At 47.9% G+C, this 20,000-nt stretch overlaps 1 protein-coding gene across 1 annotated transcript in view; it reads right to left on the bottom strand.

Annotated features, from left to right (window-relative positions):
• The window catches only part of LOC118944103, a 37,236-nt gene that overhangs the window by 17,146 nt on the left and 90 nt on the right, over nucleotides 1–20,000 (bottom strand). The window contains exon 1 of the mRNA XM_036962048.1: nucleotides 19,981–20,000. This exon is cut by the window's right edge and continues 90 nt beyond it. Coding sequence (XP_036817943.1) covers nucleotides 19,981–20,000 — 20 coding nt within the window. The remainder of the gene's footprint in view (nucleotides 1–19,980) is intronic.

Below are 20,000 nucleotides of genomic sequence, written 5' to 3' on the forward strand. Positions count from 1 at the left end.
AGTACTGGGGGTCAGGGTTGGGAAGGTTACTAGTTAGAGTGCTGGGGGTCAGGGTTGGGAAGGTTACTAGTTAGAGTGCTGGGAAGGTTACTAGTTAGAGTGCTGGGGGTCAGGGTTGGGAAGGTTACTAGTTAGAGTACTGGGGGTCAGGGTTGGGAAGGTTACTAGTTAGAGTACTGGGAAGGTTACTTGTTAGAGTACTGGGGGTCAGGGTTGGGAAGGTTACTAGTTAGAGTGCTGGGGGTCAGGGTTGGGAAGGTTACTAGTTAGAGTGCTGGGAAGGTTACTAGTTAGAGTGCTGGGGGTCAGGGTTGGGAAGGTTACTAGTTAGAGTACTGGGGGTCAGGGTTGGGAAGGTTACTAGTTAGAGTACTGGGAAGGTTACTAGTTAGAGTGCTGGGGGTCAGGGTTGGGAAGGTTACTAGTTAGAGTGCTGGGAAGGTTACTAGTTAGAGTGCTGGGGGTCAGGGTTGGGAAGGTTACTAGTTAGAGTACTGGGGGTCAGGGTTGGGAAGGTTACTAGTTAGAGTACTAGGGGTCAAGGTTGGGAAGGTTACTAGTTAGAGTGCTGGGAAGGTTACTAGTTAGAGTGCTGGGGGTCAGGGTTGGGAAGGTTACTAGTTAGAGTGCTGGGAAGGTTACTAGTTAGAGTGCTGGGGGTCAGGGTTGGGAAGTTTACTAGTTAGAGTGCTGGGAAGGTTACTAGTTAGAGTGCTGGGGGTAAGGGTTGGGAAGGTTACTAGTTAGAGTGCTGGGAAGGTTACTAGTTAGAGTGCTGGGGGTCAGGGTTGGGAAGGTTACTAGTTAGAGTACTGGGGGTCAGGGTTGGGAAGGTTACTAGTTAGAGTACTGGGAAGGTTACTTGTTAGAGTACTGGGGGTCAGGGTTGGGAAGGTTACTAGTTAGAGTGCTGGGGGTCAGGGTTGGGAAGGTTACTAGTTAGAGTGCTGGGAAGGTTACTAGTTAGAGTGCTGGGGGTCAGGGTTGGGAAGGTTACTAGTTAGAGTACTGGGGGTCAGGGTTGGGAAGGTTACTAGTTAGAGTACTGGGAAGGTTACTTGTTAGAGTACTGGGGGTCAGGGTTGGGAAGGTTACTAGTTAGAGTGCTGGGGGTCAGGGTTGGGAAGGTTACTAGTTAGAGTGCTGGGAAGGTTACTAGTTAGAGTGCTGGGGGTCAGGGTTGGGAAGGTTACTAGTTAGAGTGATGGGGGTCAGGGTTGGGAAGGTTACTAGTTAGAGTGCTGGGGGTCAGGGTTGGGAAGGTTACTAGTTAGAGTACTGGGGGTCAGGGTTGGGAAGGTTACTAGTTAGAGTGCTGGGGGTCAGGGTTGGGAAGGTTACTAGTTAGAGTGCTGGGAAGGTTACTAGTTAGAGTGCTGGGGGTCAGGGTTGGGAAGGTTACTAGTTAGAGTACTGGGGGTCAGGGTTGGGAAGGTTACTAGTTAGAGTACTGGGAAGGTTACTTGTTAGAGTACTGGGGGTCAGGGTTGGGAAGGTTACTAGTTAGAGTGCTGGGGGTCAGGGTTGGGAAGGTTACTAGTTAGAGTGCTGGGAAGGTTACTAGTTAGAGTGCTGGGGGTCAGGGTTGGGAAGGTTACTAGTTAGAGTACTGGGGGTCAGGGTTGGGAAGGTTACTAGTTAGAGTACTGGGAAGGTTACTAGTTAGAGTGCTGGGGGTCAGGGTTGGGAAGGTTACTAGTTAGAGTGCTGGGAAGGTTACTAGTTAGAGTGCTGGGGGTCAGGGTTGGGAAGGTTACTAGTTAGAGTACTGGGGGTCAGGGTTGGGAAGGTTACTAGTTAGAGTACTAGGGGTCAAGGTTGGGAAGGTTACTAGTTAGAGTGCTGGGAAGGTTACTAGTTAGAGTGCTGGGGGTCAGGGTTGGGAAGGTTACTAGTTAGAGTGCTGGGAAGGTTACTAGTTAGAGTGCTGGGGGTCAGGGTTGGGAAGTTTACTAGTTAGAGTGCTGGGAAGGTTACTAGTTAGAGTGCTGGGGGTAAGGGTTGGGAAGGTTACTAGTTAGAGTGCTGGGAAGGTTACTAGTTAGAGTGCTGGGGGTCAGGGTTGGGAAGGTTACTAGTTAGAGTACTGGGAAGGTTACTAGTTAGAGTGCTGGGAAGGTTACTAGTTAGAGTGCTGGGAAGGTTACTAGTTAGAGTGCTGGGGGTCAGGGTTGGGAAGGTTACTAGTTAGAGTACTGGGGGTCAGGGTTGGGAAGGTTACTAGTTAGAGTGCTGGGGGTCAGGGTTGGGAAGGTTACTAGTTAGAGTGCTGGGAAGGTTACTAGTTAGAGTGCTGGGGGTCAGGGTTGGGAAGGTTACTAGTTAGAGTGCTGGGGGTCAGGGTTGGGAAGGTTACTAGTTAGAGTACTGGGGGTCAGGGTTGGGAAGGTTACTAGTTAGAGTGCTGGGGGTCAGGGTTGGGAAGGTTACTAGTTAGAGTGCTGGGAAGGTTACAAGTTAGAGTGCTGGGGGTCAGGGTTGGGAAGGTTACTAGTTAGAGTGCTGGGGGTCAGGGTTGGGAAGGTTACTAGTTAGAGTACTGGGAAGGTTACTAGTTAGAGTGCTGGGAAGGTTACTAGTTAGAGTGATGGGAAGGTTACTAGTTAGAGTGCTGGGAAGGTTACTAGTTAGAGTGCTGGGGGTCAGGGTTGGGAAGGTTACTAGTTAGAGTGCTGGGAAGGTTACTAGTTAGAGTGCTGGGAAGGTTACTAGTTAGAGTGCTGGGAAGGTTACTAGTTAGAGTGCTGGGAAGGTTACTAGTTAGAGTGCTGGGAAGGTTACTAGTTAGAGTGCTGGGGGTCAGGGTTGGGAAGGTTACTAGTTAGAGTGCTGGGAAGGTTACTAGTTAGAGTGCTGGGAAGGTTACTAGTTAGAGTGCTGGGAAGGTTACTAGTTAGAGTGCTGGGAAGGTTACTAGTTAGAGTGCTGGGGGTCAGGGTTGGGAAGGTTACTAGTTCGAGTGCTGGGAAGGTTACTAGTTAGAGTGCTGGGAAGGTTACTAGTTAGAGTACTGGGGGTCAGGGTTGGGAAGGTTACTAGTTAGAGTACTGGGGGTCAGGGTTGGGAAGGTTACTAGTTAGAGTGCTGGGAAGGTTACTAGTTAGAGTACTGGGGGTCAGGGTTGGGAAGGTTACTAGTTAGAGTACTGGGAAGGTTACTAGTTAGAGTGCTGGGGTCAGGGTTGGGAAGGTTACTAGTTAGAGTACTGGGGGTCAGGGTTGGGAAGGTTACTAGTTAGAGTACTGGGAAGGTTACTAGTTAGAGTGCTGGGGGTCAGGGTTGGGAAGGTTACTAGTTAGAGTACTGGGAAGGTTACTAGTTAGAGTACTGGGGGTCAGGTTTGGGAAGGTTACTAGTTAGAGTGCTGGGGGTCAGGGTTGGGAAGGTTACTAGTTAGAGTACTGGGAAGGTTACTAGTTAGAGTGCTGGGGGTCAGGGTTGGGAAGGTTACTAGTTAGAGTGCTGGGGGTCAGGGTTGGGAAGGTTACTAGTTAGAGTACTGGGAAGGTTACTAGTTAGAGAACTGGGGGTCAGGGTTGGGAAGGTTACTAGTTAGAGTGCTGGGGGTCAGGGTTGGGAAGGTTACTAGTTAGAGTGCTGGGAAGGTTACTAGTTAGAGTACTGGGGGTCAGGGTTGGGAAGGTTACTAGTTAGAGTACTGGGAAGGTTACTAGTTAGAGTGCTGGGGGTCAGGGTTGGGAAGGTTACTAGTTAGAGTACTGGGAAGGTTACTAGTTAGAGTGCTGGGGGTCAGGGTTGGGAAGGTTACTAGTTAGAGTACTGGGAAGGTTACTAGTTAGAGTGCTGGGAAGGTTACTAGTTAGAGTACTGGGGGTCAGGGTTGGGAAGGTTACTAGTTAGAGTGCTGGGAAGGTTACTAGTTAGAGTGCTGGGAAGGTTACTAGTTAGAGTGCTGGGGGTCAGGGTTGGGAAGGTTACTAGTTAGAGTGCTGGGGGTCAGGGTTGGGAAGGTTACTAGTTAGAGTGCTGGGGGTCAGGGTTGGGAAGGTTACTAGTTAGAGTGCTGGGAAGGTTACTAGTTAGAGTGCTGGGAAGGTTACTAGTTAGAGTGCTGGGGGTCAGGGTTGGGAAGGTTACTAGTTAGAGTACTGGGGGTCAGGGTTGGGAAGGTTACTAGTTAGAGTACTGGGAAGGTTACTAGTTAGAGTGCTGGGGGTCAGGGTTGGGAAGGTTACTAGTTAGAGTGCTGGGGGTCGGGGTTGGGAAGGTTACTAGTTAGAGTGCTGGGGGACAGGGTTGGGAAGGTTACTAGTTAGAGTGCTGGGGGTCAGGGTTGGGAAGGTTACTAGTTAGAGTGCTGGGGGTCAGGGTTGGGAAGGTTACTAGTTAGAGTGCTGGGGGTCAGGGTTGGGAAGGTTACTAGTTAGAGTGCTGGGGGTCAGGGTTGGGAAGGTTACTAGTTAGAGTGCTGGGAAGGTTACTAGTTAGAGTGCTGGGAAGGTTACTAGTTAGAGTGCTGGGGGTCAGGGTTGGGAAGGTTACTAGTTAGAGTGCTGGGAAGGTTACTAGTTAGAGTGCTGGGAAGGTTACTAGTTAGAGTGCTGGGAAGGTTACTAGTTAGAGTGCTGGGAAGGTTACTAGTTAGAGTGCTGGGGGTCAGGGTTGGGAAGGTTACTAGTTCGAGTGCTGGGAAGGTTACTAGTTAGAGTGCTGGGAAGGTTACTAGTTAGAGTACTGGGGGTCAGGGTTGGGAAGGTTACTAGTTAGAGTACTGGGGGTCAGGGTTGGGAAGGTTACTAGTTAGAGTGCTGGGAAGGTTACTAGTTAGAGTACTGGGGGTCAGGGTTGGGAAGGTTACTAGTTAGAGTACTGGGAAGGTTACTAGTTAGAGTGCTGGGGTCAGGGTTGGGAAGGTTACTAGTTAGAGTACTGGGGGTCAGGGTTGGGAAGGTTACTAGTTAGAGTACTGGGAAGGTTACTAGTTAGAGTGCTGGGGGTCAGGGTTGGGAAGGTTACTAGTTAGAGTACTGGGAAGGTTACTAGTTAGAGTGCTGGGGGTCAGGGTTGGGAAGGTTACTAGTTAGAGTACTGGGAAGGTTACTAGTTAGAGTGCTGGGGGTCAGGGTTGGGAAGGTTACTAGTTAGAGTGCTGGGGGTCAGGGTTGGGAAGGTTACTAGTTAGAGTACTGGGAAGGTTACTAGTTAGAGAACTGGGGGTCAGGGTTGGGAAGGTTACTAGTTAGAGTGCTGGGGGTCAGGGTTGGGAAGGTTACTAGTTAGAGTGCTGGGAAGGTTACTAGTTAGAGTACTGGGGGTCAGGGTTGGGAAGGTTACTAGTTAGAGTACTGGGAAGGTTACTAGTTAGAGTGCTGGGGGTCAGGGTTGGGAAGGTTACTAGTTAGAGTACTGGGAAGGTTACTAGTTAGAGTGCTGGGGGTCAGGGTTGGGAAGGTTACTAGTTAGAGTACTGGGAAGGTTACTAGTTAGAGTGCTGGGAAGGTTACTAGTTAGAGTACTGGGGGTCAGGGTTGGGAAGGTTACTAGTTAGAGTGCTGGGAAGGTTACTAGTTAGAGTGCTGGGAAGGTTACTAGTTAGAGTGCTGGGGGTCAGGGTTGGGAAGGTTACTAGTTAGAGTGCTGGGGGTCAGGGTTGGGAAGGTTACTAGTTAGAGTGCTGGGGGTCAGGGTTGGGAAGGTTACTAGTTAGAGTGCTGGGAAGGTTACTAGTTAGAGTGCTGGGAAGGTTACTAGTTAGAGTGCTGGGGGTCAGGGTTGGGAAGGTTACTAGTTAGAGTACTGGGGGTCAGGGTTGGGAAGGTTACTAGTTAGAGTACTGGGAAGGTTACTAGTTAGAGTGCTGGGGGTCAGGGTTGGGAAGGTTACTAGTTAGAGTGCTGGGGGTCGGGGTTGGGAAGGTTACTAGTTAGAGTGCTGGGGGACAGGGTTGGGAAGGTTACTAGTTAGAGTGCTGGGGGTCAGGGTTGGGAAGGTTACTAGTTAGAGTGCTGGGAAGGTTACTAGTTAGAGTGCTGGGAAGGTTACTATTTAGAGTGCTGGGGTTCAGGGTTGGGAAGGTTACTAGTTAGATTGCTGGGGGTCAGGGTTGGGAAGGTTACTAGTTAGAGTACTGGGAAGGTTACTAGTTAGAGTACTGGGGTTCAGGGTTGGGAAGGTTACTAGTTAGAGTACTGGGAAGGTTACTAGTTAGAGTGCTGGGGGTCAGGGTTGGGAAGGTTACTAGTTAGAGTGCTGGGGGTCAGGGTTGGGAAGGTTACTACTTAGAGTGCTGGGGGTCAGGGTTGGGAAGGTTACTAGTTAGAGTGCTGGGAAGGTTACTAGTTAGAGTGCTGGGAAGGTTACTAGTTAGAGTGCTGGGAAGGTTACTAGTTAGAGTGCTGGGAAGGTTACTAGTTAGAGTGCTGGGAAGGTTACTAGTTAGAGTGCTGGGGGTCAGGGTTGGGAAGGTTACTAGTTAGAGTGCTGGGAAGGTTACTAGTTAGAGTGCTGGGAAGGTTACTAGTTAGAGTGCTGGGAAGGTTACTAGTTAGAGTGCTGGGAAGGTTACTAGTTAGAGTGCTGGGGGTCAGGGTTGGGAAGGTTACTAGTTCGAGTGCTGGGAAGGTTACTAGTTAGAGTGCTGGGAAGGTTACTAGTTAGAGTACTGGGGGTCAGGGTTGGGAAGGTTACTAGTTAGAGTACTGGGGGTCAGGGTTGGGAAGGTTACTAGTTAGAGTGCTGGGAAGGTTACTAGTTAGAGTACTGGGGGTCAGGGTTGGGAAGGTTACTAGTTAGAGTACTGGGAAGGTTACTAGTTAGAGTGCTGGGGTCAGGGTTGGGAATGTTACTAGTTAGAGTACTGGGGGTCAGGGTTGGGAAGGTTACTAGTTAGAGTACTGGGAAGGTTACTAGTTAGAGTGCTGGGGGTCAGGGTTGGGAAGGTTACTAGTTAGAGTACTGGGAAGGTTACTAGTTAGAGTACTGGGGGTCAGGTTTGGGAAGGTTACTAGTTAGAGTGCTGGGGGTCAGGGTTGGGAAGGTTACTAGTTAGAGTACTGGGAAGGTTACTAGTTAGAGTGCTGGGGGTCAGGGTTGGGAAGGTTACTAGTTAGAGTGCTGGGGGTCAGGGTTGGGAAGGTTACTAGTTAGAGTACTGGGAAGGTTACTAGTTAGAGAACTGGGGGTCAGGGTTGGGAAGGTTACTAGTTAGAGTGCTGGGGGTCAGGGTTGGGAAGGTTACTAGTTAGAGTGCTGGGAAGGTTACTAGTTAGAGTACTGGGGGTCAGGGTTGGGAAGGTTACTAGTTAGAGTACTGGGAAGGTTACTAGTTAGAGTGCTGGGGGTCAGGGTTGGGAAGGTTACTAGTTAGAGTACTGGGAAGGTTACTAGTTAGAGTGCTGGGGGTCAGGGTTGGGAAGGTTACTAGTTAGAGTACTGGGAAGGTTACTAGTTAGAGTGCTGGGAAGGTTACTAGTTAGAGTACTGGGGGTCAGGGTTGGGAAGGTTACTAGTTAGAGTGCTGGGAAGGTTACTAGTTAGAGTGCTGGGAAGGTTACTAGTTAGAGTGCTGGGGGTCAGGGTTGGGAAGGTTACTAGTTAGAGTGCTGGGGGTCAGGGTTGGGAAGGTTACTAGTTAGAGTGCTGGGGGTCAGGGTTGGGAAGGTTACTAGTTAGAGTGCTGGGAAGGTTACTAGTTAGAGTGCTGGGAAGGTTACTAGTTAGAGTGCTGGGGGTCAGGGTTGGGAAGGTTACTAGTTAGAGTACTGGGGGTCAGGGTTGGGAAGGTTACTAGTTAGAGTACTGGGAAGGTTACTAGTTAGAGTGCTGGGGGTCAGGGTTGGGAAGGTTACTAGTTAGAGTGCTGGGGGTCGGGGTTGGGAAGGTTACTAGTTAGAGTGCTGGGGGACAGGGTTGGGAAGGTTACTAGTTAGAGTGCTGGGGGTCAGGGTTGGGAAGGTTACTAGTTAGAGTGCTGGGGGTCAGGGTTGGGAAGGTTACTAGTTAGAGTGCTGGGGGTCAGGGTTGGGAAGGTTACTAGTTAGAGTGCTGGGGGTCAGGGTTGGGAAGGTTACTAGTTAGAGTGCTGGGAAGGTTACTAGTTAGAGTGCTGGGAAGGTTACTAGTTAGAGTGCTGGGGGTCAGGGTTGGGAAGGTTACTAGTTAGAGTGCTGGGAAGGTTACTAGTTAGAGTGCTGGGAAGGTTACTAGTTAGAGTGCTGGGAAGGTTACTAGTTAGAGTGCTGGGAAGGTTACTAGTTAGAGTGCTGGGGGTCAGGGTTGGGAAGGTTACTAGTTCGAGTGCTGGGAAGGTTACTAGTTAGAGTGCTGGGAAGGTTACTAGTTAGAGTACTGGGGGTCAGGGTTGGGAAGGTTACTAGTTAGACTACTGGGGGTCAGGGTTGGGAAGGTTACTAGTTAGAGTGCTGGGAAGGTTACTAGTTAGAGTACTGGGGGTCAGGGTTGGGAAGGTTACTAGTTAGAGTACTGGGAAGGTTACTAGTTAGAGTGCTGGGGGTCAGGGTTGGGAAGGTTACTAGTTAGAGTACTGGGAAGGTTACTAGTTAGAGTGCTGGGAAGGTTACTAGTTAGAGTACTGGGGGTCAGGGTTGGGAAGGTTACTAGTTAGAGTGCTGGGAAGGTTACTAGTTAGAGTGCTGGGAAGGTTACTAGTTAGAGTGCTGGGGGTCAGGGTTGGGAAGGTTACTAGTTAGAGTGCTGGGGGTCAGGGTTGGGAAGGTTACTAGTTAGAGTGCTGGGGGTCAGGGTTGGGAAGGTTACTAGTTAGAGTGCTGGGAAGGTTACTAGTTAGAGTGCTGGGAAGGTTACTAGTTAGAGTGCTGGGGGTCAGGGTTGGGAAGGTTACTAGTTAGAGTACTGGGGGTCAGGGTTGGGAAGGTTACTAGTTAGAGTACTGGGAAGGTTACTAGTTAGAGTGCTGGGGGTCAGGGTTGGGAAGGTTACTAGTTAGAGTGCTGGGGGTCGGGGTTGGGAAGGTTACTAGTTAGAGTGCTGGGGGACAGGGTTGGGAAGGTTACTAGTTAGAGTGCTGGGGGTCAGGGTTGGGAAGGTTACTAGTTAGAGTGCTGGGAAGGTTACTAGTTAGAGTGCTGGGAAGGTTACTATTTAGAGTGCTGGGGTTCAGGGTTGGGAAGGTTACTAGTTAGATTGCTGGGGGTCAGGGTTGGGAAGGTTACTAGTTAGAGTACTGGGAAGGTTACTAGTTAGAGTACTGGGGTTCAGGGTTGGGAAGGTTACTAGTTAGAGTACTGGGAAGGTTACTAGTTAGAGTGCTGGGGGTCAGGGTTGGGAAGGTTACTAGTTAGAGTGCTGGGGGTCAGGGTTGGGAAGGTTACTACTTAGAGTGCTGGGGGTCAGGGTTGGGAAGGTTACTAGTTAGAGTGCTGGGAAGGTTACTAGTTAGAGTGCTGGGAAGGTTACTAGTTAGAGTGCTGGGAAGGTTACTAGTTAGAGTGCTGGGAAGGTTACTAGTTAGAGTGCTGGGAAGGTTACTAGTTAGAGTGCTGGGGGTCAGGGTTGGGAAGGTTACTAGTTAGAGTGCTGGGAAGGTTACTAGTTAGAGTGCTGGGAAGGTTACTAGTTAGAGTGCTGGGAAGGTTACTAGTTAGAGTGCTGGGAAGGTTACTAGTTAGAGTGCTGGGGGTCAGGGTTGGGAAGGTTACTAGTTCGAGTGCTGGGAAGGTTACTAGTTAGAGTGCTGGGAAGGTTACTAGTTAGAGTACTGGGGGTCAGGGTTGGGAAGGTTACTAGTTAGAGTACTGGGGGTCAGGGTTGGGAAGGTTACTAGTTAGAGTGCTGGGAAGGTTACTAGTTAGAGTACTGGGGGTCAGGGTTGGGAAGGTTACTAGTTAGAGTACTGGGAAGGTTACTAGTTAGAGTGCTGGGGTCAGGGTTGGGAAGGTTACTAGTTAGAGTACTGGGGGTCAGGGTTGGGAAGGTTACTAGTTAGAGTACTGGGAAGGTTACTAGTTAGAGTGCTGGGGGTCAGGGTTGGGAAGGTTACTAGTTAGAGTACTGGGAAGGTTACTAGTTAGAGTACTGGGGGTCAGGTTTGGGAAGGTTACTAGTTAGAGTGCTGGGGGTCAGGGTTGGGAAGGTTACTAGTTAGAGTACTGGGAAGGTTACTAGTTAGAGTGCTGGGGGTCAGGGTTGGGAAGGTTACTAGTTAGAGTGCTGGGGGTCAGGGTTGGGAAGGTTACTAGTTAGAGTACTGGGAAGGTTACTAGTTAGAGAACTGGGGGTCAGGGTTGGGAAGGTTACTAGTTAGAGTGCTGGGGGTCAGGGTTGGGAAGGTTACTAGTTAGAGTGCTGGGAAGGTTACTAGTTAGAGTACTGGGGGTCAGGGTTGGGAAGGTTACTAGTTAGAGTACTGGGAAGGTTACTAGTTAGAGTGCTGGGGGTCAGGGTTGGGAAGGTTACTAGTTAGAGTACTGGGAAGGTTACTAGTTAGAGTGCTGGGGGTCAGGGTTGGGAAGGTTACTAGTTAGAGTACTGGGAAGGTTACTAGTTAGAGTGCTGGGAAGGTTACTAGTTAGAGTACTGGGGGTCAGGGTTGGGAAGGTTACTAGTTAGAGTGCTGGGAAGGTTACTAGTTAGAGTGCTGGGAAGGTTACTAGTTAGAGTGCTGGGGGTCAGGGTTGGGAAGGTTACTAGTTAGAGTGCTGGGGGTCAGGGTTGGGAAGGTTACTAGTTAGAGTGCTGGGGGTCAGGGTTGGGAAGGTTACTAGTTAGAGTGCTGGGAAGGTTACTAGTTAGAGTGCTGGGAAGGTTACTAGTTAGAGTGCTGGGGGTCAGGGTTGGGAAGGTTACTAGTTAGAGTACTGGGGGTCAGGGTTGGGAAGGTTACTAGTTAGAGTACTGGGAAGGTTACTAGTTAGAGTGCTGGGGGTCAGGGTTGGGAAGGTTACTAGTTAGAGTGCTGGGGGTCGGGGTTGGGAAGGTTACTAGTTAGAGTGCTGGGGGACAGGGTTGGGAAGGTTACTAGTTAGAGTGCTGGGGGTCAGGGTTGGGAAGGTTACTAGTTAGAGTGCTGGGGGTCAGGGTTGGGAAGGTTACTAGTTAGAGTGCTGGGGGTCAGGGTTGGGAAGGTTACTAGTTAGAGTGCTGGGGGTCAGGGTTGGGAAGGTTACTAGTTAGAGTGCTGGGAAGGTTACTAGTTAGAGTGCTGGGAAGGTTACTAGTTAGAGTGCTGGGGGTCAGGGTTGGGAAGGTTACTAGTTAGAGTGCTGGGAAGGTTACTAGTTAGAGTGCTGGGAAGGTTACTAGTTAGAGTGCTGGGAAGGTTACTAGTTAGAGTGCTGGGAAGGTTACTAGTTAGAGTGCTGGGGGTCAGGGTTGGGAAGGTTACTAGTTCGAGTGCTGGGAAGGTTACTAGTTAGAGTGCTGGGAAGGTTACTAGTTAGAGTACTGGGGGTCAGGGTTGGGAAGGTTACTAGTTAGAGTACTGGGGGTCAGGGTTGGGAAGGTTACTAGTTAGAGTGCTGGGAAGGTTACTAGTTAGAGTACTGGGGGTCAGGGTTGGGAAGGTTACTAGTTAGAGTACTGGGAAGGTTACTAGTTAGAGTGCTGGGGTCAGGGTTGGGAAGGTTACTAGTTAGAGTACTGGGGGTCAGGGTTGGGAAGGTTACTAGTTAGAGTACTGGGAAGGTTACTAGTTAGAGTGCTGGGGGTCAGGGTTGGGAAGGTTACTAGTTAGAGTACTGGGAAGGTTACTAGTTAGAGTACTGGGGGTCAGGTTTGGGAAGGTTACTAGTTAGAGTGCTGGGGGTCAGGGTTGGGAAGGTTACTAGTTAGAGTACTGGGAAGGTTACTAGTTAGAGTGCTGGGGGTCAGGGTTGGGAAGGTTACTAGTTAGAGTGCTGGGGGTCAGGGTTGGGAAGGTTACTAGTTAGAGTACTGGGAAGGTTAGTAGTTAGAGAACTGGGGGTCAGGGTTGGGAAGGTTACTAGTTAGAGTGCTGGGGGTCAGGGTTGGGAAGGTTACTAGTTAGAGTGCTGGGAAGGTTACTAGTTAGAGTACTGGGGGTCAGGGTTGGGAAGGTTACTAGTTAGAGTACTGGGAAGGTTACTAGTTAGAGTGCTGGGGGTCAGGGTTGGGAAGGTTACTAGTTAGAGTACTGGGAAGGTTACTAGTTAGAGTGCTGGGGGTCAGGGTTGGGAAGGTTACTAGTTAGAGTACTGGGAAGGTTACTAGTTAGAGTGCTGGGAAGGTTACTAGTTAGAGTACTGGGGGTCAGGGTTGGGAAGGTTACTAGTTAGAGTGCTGGGAAGGTTACTAGTTAGAGTGCTGGGAAGGTTACTAGTTAGAGTGCTGGGGGTCAGGGTTGGGAAGGTTACTAGTTAGAGTGCTGGGGGTCAGGGTTGGGAAGGTTACTAGTTAGAGTGCTGGGGGTCAGGGTTGGGAAGGTTACTAGTTAGAGTGCTGGGAAGGTTACTAGTTAGAGTGCTGGGAAGGTTACTAGTTAGAGTGCTGGGGGTCAGGGTTGGGAAGGTTACTAGTTAGAGTACTGGGGGTCAGGGTTGGGAAGGTTACTAGTTAGAGTACTGGGAAGGTTACTAGTTAGAGTGCTGGGGGTCAGGGTTGGGAAGGTTACTAGTTAGAGTGCTGGGGGTCGGGGTTGGGAAGGTTACTAGTTAGAGTGCTGGGGGACAGGGTTGGGAAGGTTACTAGTTAGAGTGCTGGGGGTCAGGGTTGGGAAGGTTACTAGTTAGAGTGCTGGGAAGGTTACTAGTTAGAGTGCTGGGAAGGTTACTATTTAGAGTGCTGGGGTTCAGGGTTGGGAAGGTTACTAGTTAGATTGCTGGGGGTCAGGGTTGGGAAGGTTACTAGTTAGAGTACTGGGAAGGTTACTAGTTAGAGTACTGGGGTTCAGGGTTGGGAAGGTTACTAGTTAGAGTACTGGGAAGGTTACTAGTTAGAGTGCTGGGGGTCAGGGTTGGGAAGGTTACTAGTTAGAGTGCTGGGGGTCAGGGTTGGGAAGGTTACTACTTAGAGTGCTGGGGGTCAGGGTTGGGAAGGTTACTAGTTAGAGTGCTGGGAAGGTTACTAGTTAGAGTGCTGGGGGTCAGGGTTGGGAAGGTTACTAGTTAGAGTGCTGGGGGTCAGGGTTGGGAAGGTTACTAGTTAGAGTGCTGGGAAGGTTACTAGTTAGAGTGCTGGGGGTCAGGGTTGGGAAGGTTACTAGTTAGAGTCTTGGGGGTCAGGGTTGGGAAGGTTACTAGTTAGAGTGCTGGGAAGGTTACTAGTTAGATTGCTGGGGGTCAGGGCTGGGAAGGTTACTAGTTAGAGTGCTGGGGGTCAGGGTTGGGAAGGTTACTAGTTAGAGTGCTGGGAAAGTTACTAGTTAGAGTGCTGGGGGTCAGGGTTGGGAAGGTCACTAGTTAGAGTGCTGGGGGTCAGGGTTGGGAAGGTTACTAGTTAGAGTGCTGGGGGTCAGGGTTGGGAAGGTTACTAGTTAGAGTGCTGGGGGTCAGGGTTGGGAAGGTTACTAGTTAGAGTGCTGGGGGTCAGGGTTGGGAAGGTTACTAGTTAGAGTGCTGTGGGTCAGGGTTGGGAATGTTACTAGTTAGAGTGATGGGGGTCAGGGTTGGGAAGGTTACTAGTTAGAGTGCTGGGGGTCAGGGTTGGGAAGGTTACTAGTTAGAGTGCTGGGGGTCAGGGTTGGGAAGGTTACTAGTTAGAGTGCTGGGGGTCAGGGTTGGGAAGGTTACTAGTTAGAGTGCTGGGGGTCAGGGTTGGGAAGGTTACTAGTTAGAGTGCTGGGGGTCAGGGTTGGGAAGGTTACTAGTTAGAGTGCTGGGGGTCAGGGTTGGGAAGGTTACTAGTTAGAGTGCTGGGAAGGTTACTAGTTAGAGTACTGGGGGTCAGGGTTGGGAAGGTTACTAGTTAGAGTACTAGGGGTCAGGGTTGGGAAGGTTACTAGTTAGAGTGCTGGGGGTCAGGGTTGGGAAGGTTACTAGTTAGAGTGCTGGGGGTCAGGGTTGGGAAGGTTACTAGTTAGAGTGCTGGGGGTCAGGGTTGGGAAGGTTACTAGTTAGAGTGCTGGGAAGGTTACTAGTTAGAGTACTGGGGGTCAGGGTTGGGAAGGTTACTAGTTAGAGTACTAGGGGTCAGGGTTGGGAAGGTTACTAGTTAGAGTGCTGGGGGTCAGGGTTGGGAAGGTTACTAGTTAGAGTGCTGGGGGTCAGGGTTGGGAAGGTTACTAGTTAGAGTACTGGGGGTCAGGGTTGGGAAGGTTACTAGTTAGAGTACTAGGGGTCAGGGTTGGGAAGGTTACTAGTTAGAGTGCTGGGGGTCAGGGTTGGGAAGGTTACTAGTTAGAGTACTGGGGGTCAGGGTTGGGAAGGTTACTAGTTAGAGTGCTGGGGGTCAGGGTTGGGAAGGTTACTAGTTAGAGTGCTGGGGGTCAGGGTTGGGAAGGTTACTAGTTAGAGTGCTGGGGGTCAGGGTTGGGAAGGTTACTAGTTAGAGTGCTGGGGGTCAGGGTTGGGAAGGTTACTAGTTAGAGTGCTGGGGGTCAGGGTTGGGATTACAATATTTTTGCTGGTAACGTAACTGATTACAGTTACCATGTTTACACGTTTTTAAATCTTGAAAATAAAAATGTAATATTAGGATAATTGTGCCTATCACGAATTGGACTTGGGACATAAACCACATTTCTGTAGCATGTGGAACGGGGAAATCATTTCCGAGGGTCTGATAACTGTCAGAAGTTTCTCTCGCGGTGGGGAAGTTAGAATAATGAAATATATGAATTTAAAAATCCCTTCAGACTTTATATTTATGTGTAATCCTATGAAATGTCTTATGTTGCACAGCTTAGTATGAGCTCAACCTCTGTACAGATGTCCTTTCTTTTCATTCCAAATCTTTCTCTCCAGCCGCCATTGCTGGTTGCATAGCGATGGTTATCTAGAAAGCACACCCTCCACTAGACCGTAAAGCCCTCTATGGGTTCTAGACAGCACACCCTCCACTAGATCGTAAAGCCCTCTATGGGTTCTAGAAAGCACACCCTCCACTAGACCGTAAAGCCCTCTACGGGTTCTAGAAAGCACACCCTCCACTAGACTGTAAAGCCCTCTACGGGTTCTAGAAAGCACACCCACCACTAGACCGTAAAGCCCTCTATGGGTTTTAGACAGCACACCCTCCACTAGACCGTAAAGCCCTCTATGGGTTTTAGACAGCACACCCACCACTAGACCGTAAAGCCTTCTTTTGGTTCTAGAAAGCACACCCTCCACTAGACCGTAAAGCCCTCTATGGGTTTTAGACAGCACACCCTCCACTACACCGTAAAGCCCTCTATGGGTTCTAGAAAGCACACCCTCCACTAGACCGTAAAGCCCTCTATGGGTTTTAGACAGCACACCCACCACTAGACCGTAAAGCCCTCTATGGGTTTTAGACAGCACACCCTCCACTAGACGGTGAAGCCCTCTATGGGTTCTAGAAAGCACACCCTCCACTAGACGGTGAAGCCCTCTACAGGTTCTAGAAAGCACACCCTCCACTAGACCGTAAAGCCCTCTATGGGTTCTAGAAAGCACACCCTCCACTAGACGGTGAAGCCCTCTATGGGTTCTAGAAAGCACACCCTCCACTAGACGGTGAAGCCCTCTATGGGTTCTAGAAAGCACACCCTCCACTAGACGGTGAAGCCCTCTATGGGTTCTAGAAAGCACACCCTCCACTAGACGGTGAAGCCCTCTATGGGTTCTAGAAAGCACACCCTCCACTAGACCGTAAAGCCCTCTTTGGGTTCTAGAAAGCACACCCTCCACTAGACTGTAAAGCCCTCTATGGGTTCTAGAAAGCACACCCTCCACTAGACGGTGAAGCCCTCTATGGGTTCTAGAAAGCACACCCTCCACTAGACGGTGAAGCCCTCTATGGGTTCTAGAAAGCACACCCTCCACTAGACGGTGAAGCCCTCTATGGGTTCTAGAAAGCACACCCTCCACTAGACGGTGAAGCCCTCTATGGGTTCTAGAAAGCACACCCTCCACTAGACTGTAAAGCCCTCTTTGGGTTCTAGAAAGCACACCCTCCACTAGACTGTAAAGCCCTCTATGGGTTCTAGAAAGCACACCCTCCACTAGACGGTGAAGCCCTCTATGGGTTCTAGAAAGCACACCCTCCACTAGACGGTGAAGCCCTCTTTGGGTTCTAGAAAGCACACCCTCCACTATACCGTAAAGCCCTCTATGGGTTCTAGAAAGCACACCCTCCACCAGACGGTGAAGCCCTCTTTGGGTTCTAGAAAGCACACCCTCCACTAGACGGTAAAGCCCTCTATGGGTTCTAGAAAGCACACCCTCCACCAGACGGTGAAGCCCTCTTTGGGTTCTAGAAAGCACACCCTCCACTATACCGTAAAGCCCTCTTTGGGTTCTAGAAAGCACACCCTCCACTAGACGGTGAAGCCCTCTTTGGGTTCTAGAAAGCACACCCTCCACTAGACTGTAAAGCCCTCTATGGGTTCTAGAAAGCACACCCTCCACTAGACGGTGAAGCCCTCTATGGGTTCTAAAAAGCACACCCTCCACTAGACGGTAAAGCCCTCTGGCGTGATTAATGGCAAAGATCAGAGGTTCGTGCCGTTAATCATAAAAGTAAAATTATTACTGTAACGCGTTACTTTGGAAACGCATTACCCCCAACACTGGTCCTAATACATTATATTACAAATATTATTCTTGTCAATTGCATTAAGATCAGTGAGTTTAGTATTATGCACATCATCTGGGATTAACAAATGATACAATTCTATGATTTGGGATACTGAATCTCTGATAGAGTTCAGTTCAGTTCAGTTTGATAATGTATTGGGTTATTGAATCTCTGATGGAGTTCAGTACAGTTTGATAATGTATTGAGTAACTGAATCTCTGATGGAGTTCAGTTCAGTTTGATAATGTATTGAGTAACTGAATCTCTGATGGAATTCAGTACAGTTTGATAATGTATTGGGTTATTGAATCTCTGATGGAGTTCAGTTCAGTTTGATAATGTATTGAGTAACTGAATCTCTGATGGAGTTCAGTACAGTTTGATAATGTATTGAGTAACTGAATCTCTGATGGAATTCAGTACAGTTTGATAATGTATTGAGTAACTGAATCTCTGATGGAGTTCAGTACAGTTTGATAATGTATTGAGTAACTGAATCTCTGATGGAGTTCAGTACAGTTTGATAATGTATTGAGTAACTGAATCTCTGATGGAATTCAGTACAGTTTGATAATGTATTGGGTAATTGAATCTCTGATAGAGTTCAGTACAGTTTGATAATGTATTGAGTAACTGAATCTCTGATGGAGTTCAGTACAGTTTGATAATGTATTGGGTAATTGAATCTCTGATAGAGTTCAGTACAGTTTGATAATGTATTGAGTAACTGAATCTCTGATAGAGTTCAGTACAGTTTGATAATGTATTGGGTTACTGAATCTCTGAAGGAGTTCAGTTCAGTTCAGTTTGATAATGTATTGGGTTATTAAATCTCTGATAGAGTTCAGTACAGTTTGATAATGTATTGGGTTACTGAATCTCTGAAAGAGTTCAGTTCAGTCTTTTAATGACACACTATACAACATGCGTTCTCATGTCTGAAATCATTACCTTAATACACCAATATTTAGCTTTGGCTTAATCTGATTTTGTGTCTTTTGTTCATTATTCAAATATGTGTACTTAAAAATAACATATATACTTAAGTAATTATGACAGAAAGAAAGTATTCAGAAAAGGTTTTTGTTGCGGTAATGAAATAAATAACTAAATATTTGTTCTAATTTTAATTGTAAATATATTTGTTCTCAGTGTTATGTTTAAATCTTTCTTTTCATTAGGTGACCAATGTAAATAAAATATATCATTTTTGTTTTTATTACTTTTTTGGACTTTGTTCGTAGTTGTGATAAAATGTTGGATCAATAAACATAACAATAATTATGAAATAGATCAATCCAGATCCCAATCCAGATTCTAATCCAGATCCCAATCCAGGTTCTAATCCAGATCCCAATACAGATCCAAATACAGATCCCAATACAGATCCCAATACAGATCCCAATCCAGGTTCTAATACAGATCCCAATACAGATCCCAATACAGATCCCAATCCAGGTTCTAATACAGATCCCAATACAGATCCCAATCCAGGTTCTAATACAGATCCCAATACAGATCCCAATACAGATCCCAATACAGATTCTAATCCAGATCCCAATCCAGGTTCTAATCCAGATCCCAATCCAGATCCAAATACAGATCCCAATACAGATCCCAATACAGATCCCAATCCAGGTTCTAATACAGATCCCAATACAGATCCCAATCCAGATCCCAATCCAGGTTCTAATACAGATCCCAATACAGATCCCAATACAGATCCCAATACAGATTCTAATCCAGATCCCAATCCAGGTTCTAATCCAGATCCCATTACAGATCCAAATACAGATCCCAATACAGATCCCAATACAGATCCCAATCCAGGTTCTAATACAGATCCCAATACAGATCCCAATCCAGGTTCTAATACAGATCCCAATACAGATCCCAATCCAGGTTCTAATACAGATCCCAATACAGATCCCAATACAGATCCCAATACAGATTCTAATCCAGATCCCAATCCAGGTTCTAATACAGATCCCAATACAGATTCTAATCCAGATCCCAATCCAGGTTCTAATCCAGATCCCAATACAGATCCAAATACAGATCCCAATACAGATCCCAATCCAGGTTCTAATACAGATCCCAATCCAGGTTCTAATACAGATCCCAATCCAGGTTCTAATACAGATCCCAATCCAGGTTCTAATACAGATCCCAATCCAGGTTCTAATACAGATCCCAATCCAGGTTCTAATACAGATCCCAATCCAGGTTCTAATACAGATCCCAATCCAGGTTCTAATACAGATCCCAATCCAGGTTCTAATACAGATCCCAATCCAGATTCTAATCCAGATCCCAATCCTGTGATCCTAGAGGAAGTACATTGGAAAAAGTATTTTTTTAATAAAAAAAAAAAAAGGTCTTAAAAAAAAAAAAACATTGGTGTGAAGTGCCAGTTTCGTGAGAATCACCCAGGTAGCTATAATATCTCTGTGTCTCTGTCCTTCAGAGACATTATCAGGACCAGCCAGCCAGCCAGCCAGCCAGCCAGCCAGCCAGCCAGCCAGCCAGCCAGCCAGCCAGCCAGCCAGCCAGCCTCTGTGTTAATAATAATAATATATGGATGTGGACCCAGAGAATGTGTTAGGCTGACGGAGAAGGAGGAGAATAGCAGGGATTATTAGAGTGAAACAGATGGATTATCCTGAGAGGTGTGGGGATCATCATGTGGATTATCCTGAGAGATGTGGGGATAATCCGAGACACACACACACACACACACACACACACACACACACACACACACACACACACACACACACACATCACAGCAGCACGGATGCAACGTATCCACTACGACAGACGCAACAAGTAGTAGAACGATCTACCCGGGAGACCATCAGACCACCAGTACAAACAGATAACGATTACTTTCATTCAGCTGTACTTCATGGAGGATTTAGTTTATATTGGTAGTTTATTTACAGATTGGTAATAAACAGTTCTAACTAATAGGTTGAAATAATATAACGTGAGGTGAATCTAATCACTTGACTTGATTATTTTACAGCAGGTACACTATGTATCTGTTCAAGACATCTGTAGCGTCAACACTTCCTACTTCGTTACACAGTGCATCATCCACGTAGCACCTAGATTACAGACACTGGCAAGTACGAGGTCTATTTTGAGGTCTATTTGTCTAATTCAGAAGAAAAAAAAAGCTGAATTAGACAAACTGTTATATTGTCCAACAAATGTCATCCTTAAACATGTATCAAAGCATTTAAAATCAAACCTTTTTTTGTTTGTATATTCCAAGCCAGACAGCCTACACCGTTACAACCATTAGAAGACTGTCAGTCTTACCATATTTTCTGAGGAAGCCA

This window comes from Oncorhynchus mykiss, chromosome 24 (assembly GCF_013265735.2).
Source record: "Oncorhynchus mykiss isolate Arlee chromosome 24, USDA_OmykA_1.1, whole genome shotgun sequence".
Taxonomy (NCBI): Eukaryota; Metazoa; Chordata; class Actinopteri; order Salmoniformes; family Salmonidae; genus Oncorhynchus; species Oncorhynchus mykiss.